We start from the raw sequence: 20,626 nt of genomic DNA, 5'->3' as shown, positions 1-20,626 counted from the left end.
TGAGAAAGCAGTGGAAAGAACTAGCATGTGAGAAATTGAGAACGTGAGAGAAAGAGAATGCTTAAGAAAGGGAACACAAGAATGTGTGAGCATGTGCAAGAAAGGAAGCACAAGAGCATGAAGGAGCATGAGCATGCAAGAAAGGGAAAGGAGTGAACAAGGAACAGAGCATGAATGCACAAGAAATAAGGTGTTGAGAGAAAGATGGTGAGAGAAAAAGTGTGCATGGAAAAGCAAGCATATGGTTGTGAGACAGACTAACATGAGGTTGCAAGAAAAGTGCATGAGGTTGTAAGAAAGAGCATAAGGTTGCAAGAAAGGGTGTAATGTCAGGAGAAAAGGCTGTGAAAAAGGATGTGCTAGACTGCATGAGAGAAAGAGGAGGAAAGGGAAGGGGAAGGTGGGACAAAGAAAGAGATTGGCAGAGGGAGAGAGAACATGAGAAGAGTGTGAGGCAAAGAGATGTGGTGGGAGAAGGAGAAAGCACACGCAGTAAAGTGAGGGTGTGACAGTGAGAATAAGGTGGCAAGAAAGGGTGCATGGTTGTGCGAAAGGGTAAGGGCATGAAAGAGGTTCAAGGAGGGACATGAGACAGAGAGCAATGGTGTGAGGAAGGGAGCAGGCTTGAGAAGAGTTGTGACTGTGCGTGAGAAAGAGCCAGCACGGGAGAACGAACAAGTTCATGGAAGAGCGAATGAGGCAGAGGGAGCCGGTGAGAGAGAGAGAACGTGGGGACATGCAAGGAAGAGACTGAGCATGTGGGGAAAGCCTGTGTGAGCGCACGAGAAATGAGAAATACTGGGTGTGGAAAAGGTGTGGGCATAAGAAGACATGAGCACATGCAAGAGAGCAAGCGTGTACCAAAAAAGTGTATGAGAAAGACAACGCTATGCCAATAAACTTTTCTGTTACACAAACACTAAGTCTCATTTAAAAGCTATCAATATGAAAAATCTCCAGAAAATCCACCCCTTTTAACCTCTAATTCATACAGCACTTCCATATTAACTTCCTAAAACCTGCTATTTTTACTACTGTTTCACCCGTAAGACACACACAAAACAGAAGTTGTTAGGCCATACCAGGAATTCTTCGGATACATGGGTGTATGGAGACACAAATTTCTTTATCTGGCAAAATAAGGTCAATATTTACTTATTCTGAAAAGGGGAAATGTAATATTGGTGCACAAAAGATATTGCTATTTTGCTGTTGTTGGGGTTTGCTAGGACACAAAGATCATTCACAAAGCAGTGTTTAGGTCTGCCCCTTGCAACCAACATCAATCAATGAGAGAAAATTCTTTGCAGATATGAGCTGGTGTAGACTTTGCATTTATTCAACTCCTTTAGTACTTCTGAGCACATTAAATGGCACAGGACAATACAAGAGAGAGCAGAAAAAACCAATAACTTAATTCTGTAGTACCTAGTACTTCTTTCTCCTACAATGTATAAGAAAGCATTTTAAAGCCCTTTGCCTCAGGAATTTTATGGGAGAAAAGATTCTAATTCAGAGCTAGAAGAAAATAATTGTCTGCAGTTCTTTACTTTTCATGTTATTATTATCATGGTGTGCAGTGACTACATGAATCATAAGGCAGAGAGAAGCACATTTTGCAATGCAGTCAGATCATTCTCCAACTCAGTGTTTAATTGTGAACTCCTGTGTATCACGGGGTGACAACTAGCTAGCTAAAAAGAACAAGAAGATGACTACATGGGAAGCATGGGAGCTCAAATGCTCAGATGTCTTCTACTCGCACTATACGTCAGAGAATGTTCCTTCCACATTCAGTTAATTTTTTTTTTTGTTAAAACACATTTTAAAATAAAATCTATTTCTGAGTAGCATCATGTCCCAATGCCCATTGCGGCATTAGAATCTTTCTATTTATTCTATGGTTTCTTTAACGTAAGGGGGTTCCATGTAGTTATTAATATATCTATCACACCATTTTTTTAATATGAATTTTCTCTGTATTCTTCACAGTAGAAACATTAGTTTAGTGCCAATGGCTGTTTTAGTTAATAACATTAGATGTAATGCATTTTACGTTGCAGTCAGCACATCTTTAAACCAACTATCAAAAAAAACATAACTAGTTCTATGCTACTTAAAATCACTGAGATGATGAGACTTTCACTCAGTACTTTACGTTTTACTAGCAAAACTGATAGTAAGAAAGCTACCATATGGAAGAGAAATAGACAAATGCAAGGGATCTTATTTGGCTTAAACCCAAAGATTAGTGCTCAACTTGAATAACTGATTTGAGCATTCATGTGATTATGAGTGTTGTGTCCTTTCCCTAGCTCCCTTCTTTCACAGGTTTCTGATATATATGTGTTGGCACCCCTGAAGCATCTGAAATTCTCCCGTCTTCATCGGTTCCATTGCTAATGCTACTGTTCACTGCTAAAGGGTTGGAAATAGCCTTTAAATACTGCCTTTGTAAGGAGCTTTTTCACGCCCCTCATATCCACTTTCTTATGGAAACTTTACTGAAATTCAATTTTTCTTTGAACCAGAAATACATCTGGTTGTACATCTCTCTTAGTAAATGAACTTATGGATAAGAACAGTCCATGACACTGTAACATGATCATCTGCAGTCCCTGACTCACACTTGTCTTACAGTAACTAAAAGGCATCCAAATGACTTCTCAACACAGTTCTTAAAACCCCATCAAGATGATACTCAACAGGCAGGTTGCATGCAGCCACCTTGTTTTGGAGGGTTTGCTAGAAAAGGCCTAAGTTATTGCAACCTTAGGAGCCTCAATGTCTCAACATGTTCCTGGACGTGTGTGTTTTATTAGTAGAGTTGCAGACTCTGTCTTTCTTGTGGGTCCAAGAGTATAGAAATAACTAAAAGCTTGTAATTTTCATTAACTGCACACCCATGTTCAAAGATGTCCCCATCAAAGGTGAGCATTACGCTGCTTCCAGGACGAATGCTACCAAATCAGTAATATAAGCACAGTCTCAGAAAAACAAACAAACAAACAAACAAAAACAAACAAAAAAAAGAAAAAAAAACACCCAGAACAGGATTAATTGGAGGTGTTCCAGGTGAACTGATGCTAACCACAGAGTATATAGTCTGCAGATTTGAGACTTGATTCAGGAAAATAATATAGGAAAAAAATCTACCTCAATTAAAGGACTAGATGTTTTAACAATATTTTCTATTCCTTAGATTTTTAGGATGCTTCCATTTAGTAGGCAGGCTATTAAAATAGATGGTTTGAAGACATAACCCTGCAATTGACACAGTAGCAGTGCTTGATTTGGGTACCTCTCCCTATTGCTCTAAAACCAAACAGTATTGTTCTGATTTAAGCACCTGAATGTTAAGCACGGTAAGATGGAAAAGACACTGCAAATTTTGAGTGTAAGGCTGACATTTTAACATGATATGTTTACAAAAGCAGAGACATTTATGCTTTAGACAATTTTGTAAATGGAAAAAATGGCACAAGGTTATGAAGGAAAGTCTGCAAATTTCTTGAGACCAAGGCAAAATTAATCTCATTTGAGAAAACAAATCATTATGAAGTTAACTGAGAACACAAAACACTGCTGGGGAAACACCCCATGCCGGAGCACTCATAGCAGGAGACAACAGGCCTCCCAAGCAGCAACAGGAATTATTCCAGTCTCAACTATCTGCTTCCCAGGAAAGGGCAGAGTCCTGTCCAGGCTTCCAGAGACCTTACAACCCTCTTGTAACTTGAGTGTCTTCAGCCTCCTTGTCACCAGTTGCTGGACTGTCTGTAACACTTGGTGGTTCCTCATGCTAAAAATCCATCTTAGTGATAAGGACAGTTCCAAAAGCAAACCCAAAGAAACTCAAATCTGACAACAGAAACTGATGTTCCTTTAACTACCACTTGTTCCACTGCTTTAAATCTGCCAGAAGTTTGGTTCCACCCTGTTTTCAAACACAATATTTTTGGCATTCCCTAAGATTATATCTTACTTTGTCCAGTATGTTCAGTAAGGTAGAAAAGTATTTTTTGACCTATACAACATTGCATTTTAATATATATATTCATGCATATGCACACACACACACACGCTCATTGCAGTGAGTCTTCTTGGTCTATGTGAGGAAAATACTTCCATGAAAATACTATTTTTGGAAAGCTCTTTTAGTTATGTCTGCCAGTAGTCTAAGATTCTTCTATGGCTGCAGGTTCAATATTTACACCAGATGTTCACCTGGTATAAATTATTTCAATTCATCAGTGGTCATTTTACATCTGCAAAGGAACTGTCTCCTCTGGTGCTTTTTAAAGATGTTTTTAAAGTCTAATTATTTTGATACTGCACATTATTTTTGACTTGCCTTTCTTGAAGAGAAAAACACCCTCATATCTTTTTTGCTAGTTCAGCCACTGTATTGCCGGCCTTTTCACAGCCACAGACTGAAAAGTAGCTAGTGTACATATTTGGATCACTAGCTCATTTCCAAGCTAGACAATCTGATTACAGAAAGAAAATGCACTCTGTTGCATGCACAGGGAGGAGTACACATGGCTCTGAGTTTTATGAAATACAGACCCATGCTAGTGACTTATGAATTACCTTTAGATCTCGATAACTTGTGAGAAGTTTTGCCAGCTGCTCAAAAGATTACCACAGTAGACAGAATGGCTCCTATGGAAAGCTTGTAATGAATGGAGGTTATCTTTTTAGCAGCAATCTTTAAACAGATCTAATTTCATTACAGAAACTATCATGGCACTAGCTTTCACTTGCCTGAACCATCTATAATTACTGTAGTCATTATGTTTGTCACAGAAACTCTAGTTGATGCACACCCAACATAACATAAAACTGCAACTTGACCTGCACTTGCCCACATGATCTATCCCCCATTCTGTTTAAAAGCTGATTTCTCAACTGTTACAATGCTCAACACCTTAAAAAGTGAACTACATAGAAAGCAAGAAGCTGCCCCAATGAAACAATAAAAAATTGATAGAAGAGTTCTGTCCCAAAAACCTGCAGAAACAAGTATTTTCAAGATGTTACAGATTGTACCACAAAGCCATTGGTAACTTTGAGCAAATTCACAGGTATTCACAATAAACTGTGATCAAAAGTGTCACTGAATTCCCATGATATTATTTTTATGAGGGGACTCTTGTCACAAAATCCTGATATATCATTGTATTTTACTTTAAGTACTCCAAAACAGTTTTTAATCCTCATGGTCTGGAAAGCACCAATACTCTGTGCTGAGATTAGCATTAGCAACTAGCAACAATGGTTTACACAAAGCAGCTTCCCTATTTGAATTTGTATAAGTGCGGCTTGAATATTGATTTTTATTTTCTTTCTAAACATATGGGGAAGAGATACAAAACATCTGGACAAAAGATGAAAAAATGGGCAAACAGATCTCCTTTTCTGTGTAAATACTGCAAACATACTCATCTAATTACTACTGCTAATACTGATCATTGGTATCTGCAGATGGTTAAGCTTTTAAAACAGAAATGGTTTCTATGGATTTCCTACCCTGATTTACCTGTTCATTCTGACCAGTAGTCTTAGGGCAAGGGAAAAGGAAAAAAAAAAAAAAAAAAGAGACAGAAAAACAAACAAACAAACAAATCAAACAACAAAACAAAGAAAACCTGGAGAGGGTCTTAGATCAACTCCTCTGTCCTTCAGTAAATATCGCCATATGATTGGATTAACCCGGAAGACTATGTATTCATGCTTGGCTAATAGAAAACTAACGCTGTAAAAGTTCTAGCAGATTTCCCAGACTACTATAAAAGGAAATCAGACACTACTATCTCAAACAAAATAACTTAAAGCAAATTATAGCATACATATATTTAGTAATTTTAAGACACACATAAGATGTTTTACTGTGCTGGCGTCAAATGTCTAACGTTTAAATATGCAAATTTTTGGAATAATCACAGAACTCACACAGCACATTTGTAATATGCTTTTTACTTTATCTTATTTTTACTGAATCATGTTTTGTTATGTATAATTTCTCATACATAAATTCTTTCCTCTATGTTAGAGAGAATCATTGTCATTACACAATCTTTGTACACTTGATGATACAACACCTTGAATTTTTTTCCTTCCAAACACACCCACTGGTTCAGTTTATCAGCTCAGCAACCCAGTAAAGAAAAGTGTGTGTGTACACTTACCAGAGAAAAACAGAAAAGATTCATGTTGCTATTGAGATCCACTCCAGCACCCCAGAATTCTGCTCCAAAGAACTCCCACTGCACAATGCAGCTCCTCCTTGCTCACCCAGCTGTTTGTACATTTCTCCCTGCAGATTACTGCAAGATAAAATCCCTGCAATAATCCACTGGATTCAAAGCCCATTATCAAATGAGACAGGCTTTCTCAGGACAGTACAAACTGTTTTCTGAATTAATGAACAATGTTTACAAACAAAACAAAAGCATGGTCTGAATGATTATGATGGGTTCAGGATATGCTCTCTCATTGTTTCCATTTCATTTATCATCTAATAGAAATAATATTATTTATGCCGAAGGCCACTAGAACATAAAGCTAACCCCAAAGCAACTCTTCACATCTTGCTTGTATTTTCCAAAGAAGCAGATATTCTTGGAAAATACTTCATTTCTATACAGATTAATTAGTCTACAAAATACAGTAGCTATTCACTGCATTTAGAATGGAAGCATCTTACTTAAGTACCTTGAAAAAGAAACCTGTGTGCCATAATCAAATTATAAAGAAAAATATATCACATTCTCTTTGGGGCTGTACACTAATGAATAATTACCAAACCAGTGCCTGACATGTTGACTGCTTGATGATGCAGATTAAGATTAAACCAAGTTTGCTATTCGAAAATATGGCAAATTTGGAAATTAAAAAATTGTGAGTATTCAAAGCTGATTCATGGGTTATAATGAAACTTTTCTGTATATACTTGCAGGCAGGTGAGGGAAAATTAGAAATAAAAACAGTAGCCTATGTGACTAACTGGTAAAAATCAACAAAATTCCATCAGCCCAAGGAATTCCCATGTATTCATTTGTTATGGAGTAGAACTACAGTCTGAAGAAGGAATAATGACATAGAGACTGTGAGTCTCAAGTTGTTTCGGATTATAGAACATGTAAACTTAATCTGTTTTTGGAATAACGTTCCCTTGCAACCCACCAGTTAATCTCCCACAACTCTAATGTGAACACTATGATATTTGGTTATATGAATGAGTAGTTGCTGGTACCAAAGAGACACAAGTTGAAATTCCATCAAAATGGAGAGGTACTCTCATTTTGTGACCGAGAGCTCAATTTCACTTTTCTGTGCATAGGGATTTATATTAGTAAATGTCAAGTATCTCTTTTATTGCTCATACTTCTGACTACTTCAGTTTGTGCAAGTCATTTTGCAGTCTGATTCTGCACCCCCAGTGCATTCAAAACCTCTGATTTTGGCAGGATAACTACATTTTTATGTAACTTATTTTCTACTCTGAACAAAACCCAAGCAAGCCTCACAAAAAGGCACTCAGACAAACTCCAGAGGACAGATAAGACTCATAACATGAAAAAGAAAAGAACTTCAGTTTGTGCTTTCCCTATTTACTTTGATGTATATTAAAGTCTATAGAAGACTTGAAGGCTTTTCCCAGGCCTCCTTTTTAGTTATAATTTCAGGTTCGTTTCACATATTAGAAAAAAAAAATGGTTTGGCTATGAAGAACTTTATGAAAATTGTTATAGATAAACCAATTACACTGGAGGCTTCTCATTTACTCTTACTACAAACTTGAGGAATACTAACAGATTTTGTCAACTACCACCTAGTGACACTTTTCTAACATGATTATGCACAAATAGACATATGAGAGACCTCACGGACCACAGATGGGCTTGCATTTGGTTTCTGGATCACTCAGTAGTTTCCTCTTCAGGGACAAATTTTGATCCTTTCTGTGCCTTAGGTTCTCCAGCTGGAAAAACTGAAATAACAACACAAACCTCATATGCATAGTACTATGAAAGTAATGATGAAAAGTACCCTAGCCCAACTATGACTTTTTTTTTTATGCATATTTATAGGAATAGCTATCTATAAAACTCTAAGACTAAAAAACTGGTAACATGACTAATGAATCAAAACCTAAGTAACTCAGGGGGATGCATTTTGTATTCAGACTGGTTTATTTTCTGGATTTTTTTTTCTAAACATATTTACTCTCAGACCCCTGGGAGGCAGTTTATTCATTTTATACCACAGATCTGTAAGGTAAGTGTGGCTAAGGAAGCATGGATCTTATCCTGAGCTATTCAGTTTACATTTTGCTTATATGTGCAGACACACAGAAAAGAGGATAGTTGAAGACCAAAAAACAATTTAAAACATAAAAACCAGCCTGTATCTCTGCTTACAGACACACACATATGTGGAAAGTGACTATATAGCAAGGCAAAAATGCAGAGCTGTGCAAGGTAACCTTTTATGAGATAAATGAGAGATAAATGCTGATCTGCTAACTTTCTAAGGCATTAGGCCAACTCTTGTTTTAGTTGTTCTTGCTTCGCCATTTGGACAGGTGCAATTCATCACATCAAGCCTGAAATCTTGTGAGCTAAGCACTAGTCCGCCGAAGCAAAATATGAAAAACAGAGGCATGCTTTCCTCAAATACAGATCTGAAGATTGCAACTGGAAGTGACACAGGTTTAAACTTTGTGAACATGCCTCCTGAATGGATGTCCCAGATGGCTTGTCTTCCTTCATTCTCCAAAAGGCAGACCTCCAGCATTCAATTGCTCTCATTTCATATCCTGGTGCATTAGTCCTTCAGTTTCCAGCTGTATCAGCTATCTTTGTATACCTATACTGAAGACACTGCAGCGTTTGTGAAAGTTCTTCCAGTAAGGTATAAAATATCCAGTTCAGATATCCTGCTTAAGAAACAGAGAAAGTTAACCCACTCTCATTTCCATTCTGCTTTACACATAGTAGCCTTCAGTAAGGACTTCAAGGAGGATCCCAAAGGACAGCTACAGATAGTCTAGATATGAGCCACTAAGACTCTAAGACTAAAGACCGCAGACTTGCTATTACACATTTTTAAATACTTAGAATATTAAGACTCCTCTTATGAAAAGTTAGCATTGTGGACCTCTACTAATTCACTGTTATAGCCATCTGTACAGGTCAAATTGATACTTGTAAACCAGAGATAACATTACCCATCAGGTTCCAGTCCTAGACTAATGGATAAATTACCAACTGTGAGGAAGCACCTAATATAATAATTAATATAAGATGCAATAGTTTATAATTGGTTGGTCAGGATGAATCATATAAATAAAAACGCAGCAAGAGTTCTTAATGACACTTGATATCACAGCTCTTTGTGTAAAGAATTTGAGCTATAAAAAGAAAAAAAATCTAGTAAATAAAAAGAACAAATTTGAAGGTAAAGTCAGTGTTGTGACATCTATGTACATTTTATCTGGCAAAAAAAAGAGCAATTTGCTGGAACAGCAACACAACAGAGCAGCAAAAGCATGTTGTGAGAAGGGTAGACAAATAAGTTTTACCAAACAGGAAGCAGTTGAAACCTTCACTTGCTAACTCTAATCTTGCGCTACTGTTAGCATTTAATCTCTGTGTTCACTGCTACATGGTTTCTACATATCTGGGTTCTATATCTGTGCAAATTGTTCAGACACCATTAAAAAGAAAAAAATGCCCACAAATTGAGGCTTTCATATATTGAGGTTTCTATTCCTAAACAATGAAAAGACTGCATAGCTGAGATCTCTAGGCATTCTTGGCCTCTTCAGAAGGCTTGATTTCAGGCTATTCACAGTAAGTGGCAACATATAATCTAGCCTGGTTTACAGCAGTCAAGGTCAAACCATGATTCAGGTACTTGTAATTCAGTCTTGGCTGCAGGCTTACAGACCTATGCTAGCCTTTCTACTGGTGCAGCTTCATCTGTCACTGTGAAAACTCACCAGCAGAACTGTGTGACTCACAGATGAGTGAGTCTGAGCTCTTTGGCTAACTGGACAAACAAATATATACTCAGTAGTTTTAAACACAGTAGTTAATTACTACTTACATTTGAGTAAAGTTGGAACGAATACTTACCCTCTTTTCTTCCCCCTTCTTTTTTTCCTGCTATAGCACAACTATCCTTAATGAAAATGTGTCTACTTTTCTGATCATCATTTATCTGTCATATGAGCATCTCCATACAGATTTAAAACTAACAGCAGCAATGCTATTGTCTGATAAGGTATGAATGTTAAATATTCAAATAATCATATGGTGAGCAGTCACGTTTCTCTATTATCTCAACATAAGAAGCTGAATTATTACTTCATCATTAGCTCAAAGTAAATGTAGTGCATTACTACAGTGCTACAGAGGCTCTGCTGGTAGAAACTGGGAGATTCAGAAATTACGACTCAGTTATAGGCTTTCTCTTGGTCTCCCATTTCTTTGGAAAGGGATTGTGTGTCTACTTTCAGGAAGTGCCTATTCAATATGCTCCATATTCTCTAACATTTGAGGGCAACCTTGTGTTGGCACAATGGATAAAACCCCTGCCTTATTTCACCTCCTTCTGTTCACTTTCAATAAGCAGATGACAAAGCAGTTGTGTGCAGAATGCTTTTCTTGTTGACCCACTACCCATGATGAGTGCTCTTTGACAGGCCACTATTTGATCTTAGGAAAATGCTATGATAAAAAAAGTTTAACACTTTCTATCATGAACATCCCCTGAAGATACCCCAAATGGTAGAAAGCTCCATTTCAGACCACAAACATATCAGAAGCTGTAAGAGCTACTAACATTTGATGTTCCAGAATCAAATGTTCCAATCACTGGTTCTAAATTACATCTACTTAATAGTTTGGAAAGGAACCATGAAGTACTGACTAAAAATCTGATTCTTTAAACATTATTGATTTTTTTTTCTTTTAGAATATCCTTCAATTTAGAGACAGCTTCTTCATTTCCACCTTTTACATTCAGCAAGTAATTAAATTTGGTAAGGAAAAAGCTTCACAACCATCCCTACCTCTGCCAAACTGCAGTACTCCCCTTCTCCTTTGAAGAGACAATTTTACAGATGCAATGATTGATTCAATACAGCAGCTTTTACACATTTGCAATGAAGATTTGCAACACTGTTTATCTCAGTTAAAGACTATTTTAAACTCACTCAGCACAAATAGCCATAACATTTACTTCAGCTCAGAAAATCAAGCAAATAAAGACACAAAGAGCCAATATTCTATAACTCACAATCAAAAAAGCAAGTAAAACACTCACAATTTCCAGAATCCCACTACAGGTCTATGTCTGTTAAAGTCACTGGCAAAATTCCCATTGAATTCAGTGCAATCAGAATTTCATGCACCTTCTCCTGCTAACAGATCACATTTAGTCACATCATAAAAGCACATGGTATTTCCCATGCAATTCATAATGTTCGGTCATGTTTTGAAGCCAACATTGCTTTTTGGATAAACAATCAGATTGTTCTTTCCCTTGTCCCAGAAGACTTACATTTTTCTTCAGAGCAGATATATTTTAATCAAAGGAAAAAACATATCACTGTTCTAAAAAGGAAACATCTATTTCCTAAATGGGAGGGCCAAATTCTATGCTCCATAATTTTACTGAAACTCCATGAATCAGGCCCACATATTCTGTATTGCTATCTAGCAATATATTGCAATTTACAGGGAAAACTGTTAACTTCTCTCATCAGGCCAATTTATATATTGCCAGACAAAACTGATGTCTACAGTGAATTATGTGTATAGGAGTCATTATCTTTCAGGAGCACCTTGAAAACAAGATGTCTAATCTCAATAATGTAAGTTTCCTGGTTAAATAAATCCCCTGTGCTTAGTAATTCTATGCATTTATAGAAGAGATGTCAACCCTCTACCTTCTTAGACCTTAAAAAACATTTTAAAGCCTCAAGGGGATTTGAATCCTCACTAAACAGAATTGATTTCTATACTTACTACTTAGTATTCTTAATCACAGAGTTCATGCATTTTTGTTATGTAATGGGCTAGTAAACTCAAAGAACCAGAGTGTTTTGCAAACATTTGTCTTCCCATCACCCTGTATTCCATTTATTTTTGATGTTTTTGTTGTTGGTGGTGCTGTTTTATTTTTTGTTTAATACCAAGATGACAGTCTTATTAAGCACACCCTGCCTGCAATGGCTCCAAAAAATTAACATTGCCTTCTGAGTCTGTAGACACCCAGGCCCTGTGTGAGCATTTAAGAACAGAACTTTGAAAGGCCAGCAGAGGTTTTTCCAATCCACTCTGCAAGAAAGATTGCCTTGCCACTTTTGCCTATGAGAATTTAGTTTAAGGACTTTAGTCATTCCTTGAGGGACTGATCCAAAGCTTAATGAAGCCAAAAGGAATGCATCTATTGATCTGAGCACTTCTGGTAACTTTACTCAGAGCTCCTCTACTAATTATGAGGTACATGCTAAGGTGGGTACAGCCTGAGGACAGTCGTTCTAACCTAACTTGCACCCACTCCCTGCAGCCATAGCCACACACTTCTGCTCCCATGCACCTCCTTAAATCCAGATGACACCCGCAGATAGCTGTTGACAGCCCCAAGCTCCAAGTGAAATAGAAAAGAGCCAGCTGGCTCACACAGCCAACTGCACCTAGATAAGTAGCCTCTGAACAGAACATAATATTTTGTCTGTACCACCATTTCATCTGCAGTTTTCAGGCCTGGAACTGTTTCATAACCAGCCAATTCAGACTTGCATCTGCCTATATCTGTAGACACAACACCAGATGTAAAATCTTCTTCTGTCCTTCAGGAGTCTACACTGAGACTCTTTGGTCCTGTCTCTCTACTCACATTGAGACAAATCAGCAGGAATTCACTGGAAGCCAATGAAACCACTGTAGCATCTACAAGAGAAAAACTGAAGACTAATTTTATTGATGAGCTCCTACCATATGTTTTAATTTTCAGGTTTGTGTGAGTCTAGCCTTGTTGAAAATCATAATTAGAGATTCAGAAATTTCCCATTCAGTTTGCAGATACCTTGTGGCTCCTTAGCTGATTGAGATACATATCTGCTGCCAGTAGCCCATTCTCTTGCACATCATTCCAAAAAAAAAAATAATCTGCTGTACAAGCATCACAGTTTGATCACACTGGCTCTAAGTTTGGCTCAATAGTTTTTTTTTTTAAAATCTCCTAATAAAAAGCATTTCTTCTTTTATACAGAGATGACCAGCAACCCACACAAGTTATACATTACAGGCTATGCAGTTGTTAGTGTCAAGCAAAGCTTTTCGCTTACACTCTGCAACTTAGGTTTCAATCTGTACTTAGTAAAATATAGTGATAAAACCACTCTAAACCAGTTATGAAGTGTGAGTACAAATGCATCCAGGAAGTACAAAATTTGCTTAAATCAAAATGGTCTAAACACTTCAGGACTGTAAATACAGCCATGAGCTGGAATCAACCACATGAAATTGCTCATGGTGCAGCAAGGAATACATGCTGCTACATAGAGCATTTCTCCCCACTTTATCCTTTTGTATTGCATTAACAGCTACCCACTGTTTGGACAGACCATTTGTATTCTTTGGAAGTTAATCTGAATAGATCCTTAGTTGGTAGACATTAGTAGAGCTTCATATTTTTCAACAGAGTTATGTCAACTCGTCCAATGTCACCAAACAGTTACAACTGTGCAGCTAATTTTTACAACAGTGCTGTTTTTTAGAGGCAAGGATACATCAACTGATGCAGTGGCAATTCGAGCTGTTTACATCCCCGTGCATGTGATTTGCAGAGCCTCCAGCTTGGAGCGTCCTTGGTTTTGACTATCCATGACCCTGTTATATTGTCTTACTTCCTCTCCATGTGTTATAGCACCTTCTTTCATTTCTACAAACATATCGTGCCATGTGAGAGACGAACTCTATTTGCCACTTAGGACCTCTTTAAAAAACAAGTGGCAGCCTTTATGCCTTGTGGCAGTTCACACCTTCATGTTCCTGCAAAATATGCCCTGTCTGTACCCGCTATTGGGTAAATTACTGGCATTTATAAAGGTAATTGAATATGCAGAAGAGGCTGACATTAAGGGGGAGAAGTCTGTACACTGCCATCAGGATATGTTGCAGGAACGACACATAGGATATCAGTGTGTTCTAAAATATTTGGGGAAAACAAAATTTAAATTTGATTATCACATGCCAGTAAAAAATTGTATCCACTACACACTGTCCTCACCAGTCACATTAAAACCAGACTTATCCAGTGGGAACTGTAGATGCCATCTGCATCCCTAGAATAACTTTGGCAGCATATCAGCATATATTCATTTCTGTGGAGAACAGCCTTCCTTGCTGTAGCTGAGCCCTCATGGTACTTCAGACTGCCAAATTGTCTCAGAGCTAGTAACTGGATATTATTACTCACTTAAATCCACCTTAGTTAAACAACATGCTTGGAGTTGGCAGTTCCTGAAACTTTATTAAAGGTTGAGTAGGTAACCTTCCCCCCTCATCCCCCCATGCCAATTTAGTAGAAAATGATTACCTCAGGCAACCCACCAAGAACCTAAGACGGATAACATGAAAAATGGAACATACATGAAAAAAACAGTTTAGAAAGACTTGTTTAGGTAATTTCACTGTGGTTCTGCTTTAGGTAGAACATGGTCTTCCAACAGGAGAATGAGTTATCATCTTAATGAATTACAGCTGGATTGAGAGGGGAGAGAGCAGTGCACAGCAGTGTTTCTGTATTTGCATAGGAACTTCTACCTCGCTATACTAACTTTTTTAACTGATGAGAGAAAAGAACAATCAAGACATTTCTTGAATAATACTGGCATCTAGAGATCTGCAAAAAAAGGGTACATGCAACAGATACAGTTACAGATCAAAGACTTGTACATCAAAGAGTGACCCAGCCCCCTGTGACTCCCCCTGCTCTTTTATCATTCAAATTCTTCAAAGTAGGATTCAATGGAATAGATTACATTTTTATCCTGGATAACCATGGAACAGCCAAAATTTTCCCCTAACTCTATTCAATCCAGGTGTGGTTCAACAACCTGTTACTCTAACAATGCACAAAAAAAACAACAAGTGCTATATGCAGAAATAATGTTCACAAATAAGCTACAAATGTCCACCAGGAACAGATTAGTGAATCACACACATTGTTTAGTGCTACAGAAGCATTTTTACCCAATATACCCAGTATATAGCTAAAACTTCAAAGCTGGCTCTGCTAGATGTACATTCCTACCTTCATCATAGGCACTTGCATGGTACCATTATTCCCATATTCAAAACATAACAACATTTAGCATAGTTATCCTTTGAACATCCCTATGACAAGAAAAGTGATGTTATTCCCATGTTATCACACAGTTGGGCATATTGTCTGTATCACTAAAAGACGTAATCAGATATATGTAATCTATTGCTCACTGATGGTGGGATGCCTGAATCCAAAATACTGATTTTTAAATCTGCAGTTTAAAGTGCTTCCTCATTCTTCAGGTGCTTAAAGATACTTAGAAATGTAAATTTTCTCTATGAATAAGTCCAGACACTATATAAGTCTTGGCATTATTGAGCAGCTAGACAGCTATTCTACATTTTGGTTAAATCAGGATCTGTAAATTGCATCTTGGTTGTATGTTAACTCAGTGATTAATCTGATTATTGTCCTCAGAGCAAATAAACCAAACAAGCTTTGAAAAGAATAAGGGAAATGGACTGGACGGGACTTCCCACTCCTGCTGCCTCTTACCTGTCAGCCCACTGGCTGCAGCCCAGCCATGGCAGCATCCCTTCTCACTAGGGTGATTAGGGTTCAAATTTTCTTCATGGTTTCTGTTCTCCTCTTCTGTGTGATTTCTCCAGCCACCAGGTGAGAGACTTGTCTGAACTGTGTTTCTCCTAGTTCAGACTCCTAAATTATCTGTTCTATTTTATACATACTAATTAGATCTGTTAAGCTAAAGGGTGTGTGTATGAGTACATATGTGTGCATATGTTTGTGTAGGTCTCTGGCCTGGTTGTTAGAGTAGTCACTTGACAAAGGATACAATTGAATTCTCCAGGTCCAGCTCCAATAAGCATTGAATATTGATCTAGTTCACTGGAGCAGAAATGAAAATCGCTGCAGCAAGTATTAAAATAAAATGCTTTGGAGGAGTGGTTGTAGGTGCTCAGGCAATAAGTTTGCAGAAGAAGAACCAACTCTCGAGAGCATCCTAAACACTCCACCAAGACATTTTTTTTTCTTCAGAATAAAACTGGAAACAGTTTATTTCTCTAGCTAGTTTGAAAACTGTGCAGTATATGTAGTACAATTGCCATTCTCTAATTTTCTTGATTATCTCTAATGTATAACCTCTGGAGGGAGAAAGGAGGGCATGCATCTTCCTCTCTCAGCTCCCTCTGCTCAGCACCTCCCTTCTTACTCCAATCTCTGGGAACTTGCAGGAGCTAAACTGTCAGGATGAGGAAGGAGACATTTTATAAAGACAGTGGGAGAGCCAAATGCAATGAGCTGATTACTAGTAACTTGCTGCTGTGCATAGCTGTGTGCAGCATTATCCTCAGGCAAGCCAGATCATTTTGTCAACAGCACCTTGCTGTAAAAAAAAAAACAGTCAGATTGAGTGGACGGGGGAAATCTTATTAAAGAGCAAATGATACTATGTGAAAATTGAGTAGGAGAGGATAAATGTGCACACATATGTCCCAGCCCAGAGCTGTAAACTGCTACTGTGTTATCCACAGCCACAGCTCTGCCGGGTGTCAGTTTACACTTACTTAAAGAAGGCATATTATTTATCCCACAAACAACAACTGAGGCATAATATTCTATTAAGGGATTAGATAGTCCAAAAGAAAAAGCACGATATGAGGGCTGAAATTATTTTTCTGAATATAACTAATAACAACTTCAGACACTGTTGGAGACTGGATACTCATGCGTTCTTGTTCAAATGTCTTGGTATACCTTGGCACTATGTTTGCTCATGTGCTTTTACATATTCAAGAGATGCTTTCCCATCATCAGAAGGTATCCTACACTTGCTTATTATCCGTTGATTTTATATTAATCCTAGCAGTGGAAGATAAGCTAGAGTCCAGCCTACAAAAAGCCAGTAGGAGCAAGGATGAATATGACAAATTAAGAGATGAGAAACAGCTGTGGTAGCAAACATCTGCGGTGAAAACTGGCAAAAAGGACTTGTAATAGAGAGATTCAGTACAACTGTGTATGAGACTTCCAGGCTTTTACATAGAGGTTCTAATGAAATTTGACATAGAGGTCTTGTGGAAAAATTTTAAATCAATTTACCTCTTTCAGGATGAAGTGTATACTCTTGACACAGAGAAGCATGTGTGTGCTTATATATAAATATATACACACACTGAATTATATACTCTGAATTCCATAAATTGGTTTAAAAGAACATTTAACAAACCCTGCAAGTATAGATCTTCTACACTCTTTTCTTAAAATCCATGCTATGTTAATGGTTTTATTGACAAACTGAACAATAACTTCGTGGTGTCATCCATTTTACACAAAATCACAGTAAACTTGACACTTGAACAATATTACTTTAGATTTGTAGAAATTCAGAATCATTGAAAAACTACGCAGTTGTAAAACTCTGCTAAGTCTAAATCTAAATCTTAAATAGAAGTATCTAGAAAAGATACCAAAGCATGCAAATGAAAACAAACATGAGGGAGATATAATTACAAGGGATAATGAGACTGGTTGTAATCTCTTGCATGTATCTGTATTATCAGCTGAATCTTTAGATAGGCCTGATCCAAGGTCTGCTAAATGTTAATGAGGGTATTTCTTTTGATTTGAATAAGTTCTGAACTTAATCCTAAACAAAATAATTTAGTTCAGTAAGTCATGGTTTTGTAACATGAAGAATGGTGTATGAACACAAACCTACTGTGACACGAAGTGTCAGAAATAGTGCCTCATTATTCTTTATTTCTGATACAGCAAAAATAGCCTTTTTAGAAATATAGGCTCAGAAAAATAAATTTCTCAGCAGTCTATTTCTTGGGTCCATGCACTTAAATATACTGTGATCAATATTTTCAGGTGAAGCAATTTGCTTCCTCTGTTTGGCATGTGCATAAAATTTGCAATGCAACTTTGACTTTCATTTTGGTTGCAGTCTGTTATTGCTAATGAAACAAACAAACTAACAAAACAAACAAACAGAAAAACCTTCCTAGCTTTTCTAATGTATCAGCTAGATAAATTGTTAACACTTAAGAACTTCCCAGGCAGTAATGAATGACACAGTTTTCTGTGTTATCCCTGATAAAGTTTAGGACGTGGAAAGCAGTCTAATCCTCTTTCTATACTCTCCCATCTGTGCTTTAGAGCTACCATAGTAAATTACTACATACTACTACTTTAGATGCAATTTCATATTTTCAAAGCTGAGATAATTTTATTCTACACTGAATTTTTTAATCTTTGTGGAGAAAAAAAAATAATGTTTAGGGAAGCCAGGTCAGATAAAACTGTTGAATTAAAGAGATGGATGGTAGTTTTCAGTAAAATAGACCTTTCATAAAGCTTGCTCAGAACACAGAGTTAAGCCAAACTAATCACTTTGTTTACAGAAAATCCACAACACAAAATGTTAAGATTTAACTCAATTGTAATCTTCCGTTAATTATAGGACATTTTTTATGCAGGAATAGTTGCTGACAAATATGGCTTGAGGCATTCTTTTATTTGAACCTTAAATATGCTATTGCCTATGCCTGATGTCTTTGAGTCAGCATTAATATTGCAGATTGAATTTACTTGGTGCAATTTTGCCATTAACCTGTTCAGTCACAGTTAGGACTCATTTCTTTCTCTGTGAGGGAAGCTTAAGATTTGTGTTAGATTTCTCCACATTTTATCAGATGCACTTTGCCAGTTCTGTAATTATTATGGGTAAAGGGCCTGATTTAGTATCTATTGCAGTAAATTCACTACTCACTTTGAGGGTGAGCATAAACAGCTGCTCCAGGGGCAGAAGTGAATGCAGAGAAAGAGACTGATTTAATAAACTGTTAATCTTGTATTTTTCTGCATCCATAATAGGAACCTACATTCAATAACACCACCGAAATCCCATCAATCCAGTATCTTGCTCAGGTTACCATATGGTTGTGGAACAGCTGGTTGATGTTAAACCTTCACAAAATTGAGATTATACTTGCAGGAAACAGCAGATACTTTGAAGAATCTGTAGACACGGTGTGGCATCTACACATCTAAGACAGATAGCCATAAATCATCAAAACACTACCAGAGAAAGAATTCCTCTGTGATCCTTTGTTATTTTGAATTCCAAAATGACATCTTAACCTGTCTTGTGTCATAGGGCTAGCGTGCAGAATGTAGTCCATCCTACCTGATGCCCTAAACCCAGCTAAACAAATGCTTGTCACCTCACAATGAGATTATGGCAATCCTGCACTTTCTCTGAGACTTTGTAATTACTTCTAAGACTTCTAAAGTCTTAGAAGTCTTCCTTCCTACGTCCTTTTTCAGCCACCTTTGGAAACTCCACATTACCTGTGTGCAGATGAGCTGCTTATTGGGAGCTAAAGCAGCGGCAGAAGTGCAATCAGGCTGCAAAGCTGTGACTCCATGCTTTCTCTCCCAGTTGTTACATATATGCATGCCTCTGGAAAGCACTGTGCTCTACTGCACAGAGAAATGGTGCAAATTCCCAGGGGAACTTGCATAAGGAAGCAAAAGAAGGAGCTCTATAATGGGTCTATGGATTTTCCTCTAGGAGCAGATAACCTTGCTCCATAAAGGGTAGCCCGCTGATGCCAAAACAGAGCTGCTTCACACTGTGTCTGCCAGTAAGAAACTTCTCCTGCTCATTTGAATTTCTCCAGGTCTTCATTGCTGCTGCTGGAATTGCAAAGGAACAGGCTCCTATCTTTAATGCCCTACCCACTTGCACCTGCTCCTCCAGAGCAGGGTGGGATGGGTGATGAGCAGAGGAAACCACAATAGGAGAACAGGGATTTGTGCTCACTAGCAGGAGAAGTTACACATGGAATAGAAGATAGCTTGGCAGCAGTAGAAAACTAGGCAGTGTGGCTAAATTATAATATTGTTGAAAGAATTGTAAAGTGACAAAAAATTGTAAAGTGACTCCTGTAAAGATGGAAGTTTTGGAAAGTTCTTGAAAATAGAAAAATATCTAAATATAGAGCATTTATGTGGCCTTAAGTTTGCCCCTTGTGTACCTAGTGTCAATACTGACAGTGGTCCAAGGGATCACTTAGAAGATGCAGGTGGGGTGGGGGGAGCAGTCCAAACCCTGCCTCTGGGAGGGAAGGAAAGCCCACTTCAAAGCTGATGCCTCAAGAAACAAGAGAATGAATAACTGAGCCCAGGAAGGTGGGTGGAAAAGAATAATTGCTGGCAACAGCCTAGCCCTCTCCTTACCCTCTGGTGTGAATGCTCTCCCTCAGAACCGTGATCAGAGCCTGCAGGGCTCACACACCCCCTGCAA

At 37.7% G+C, this 20,626-nt stretch overlaps 1 protein-coding gene and 1 long non-coding RNA gene across 2 annotated transcripts in view; both read right to left on the bottom strand.

Moving 5' to 3' along the window:
• LOC121072375 (putative uncharacterized protein ENSP00000383407) overlaps positions 1-6,215 on the bottom strand; it is a 31,644-nt gene extending 25,429 nt beyond the window's left edge. The window contains exon 1 of the mRNA XM_040561941.1: positions 6,192-6,215. Within this exon, the coding sequence (XP_040417875.1) occupies positions 6,192-6,215 (24 nt within the window). The remainder of the gene's footprint in view (positions 1-6,191) is intronic.
• A 1,514-nt stretch (positions 6,216-7,729) lies between these two features.
• The window catches only part of LOC121074322, a 40,963-nt gene continuing 28,066 nt past the window's right edge, over positions 7,730-20,626 (bottom strand). The window contains exon 3 of the long non-coding RNA XR_005822282.1: positions 7,730-8,947. This is a non-coding gene — a long non-coding RNA (uncharacterized LOC121074322). The remainder of the gene's footprint in view (positions 8,948-20,626) is intronic.

This window comes from Cygnus olor, chromosome 1 (genome assembly GCF_009769625.2).
Source record: "Cygnus olor isolate bCygOlo1 chromosome 1, bCygOlo1.pri.v2, whole genome shotgun sequence".
Lineage (NCBI taxonomy): Eukaryota > Metazoa > Chordata > Aves > Anseriformes > Anatidae > Cygnus > Cygnus olor.
This window is presented reverse-complemented; position numbering and strand designations above follow the sequence as displayed.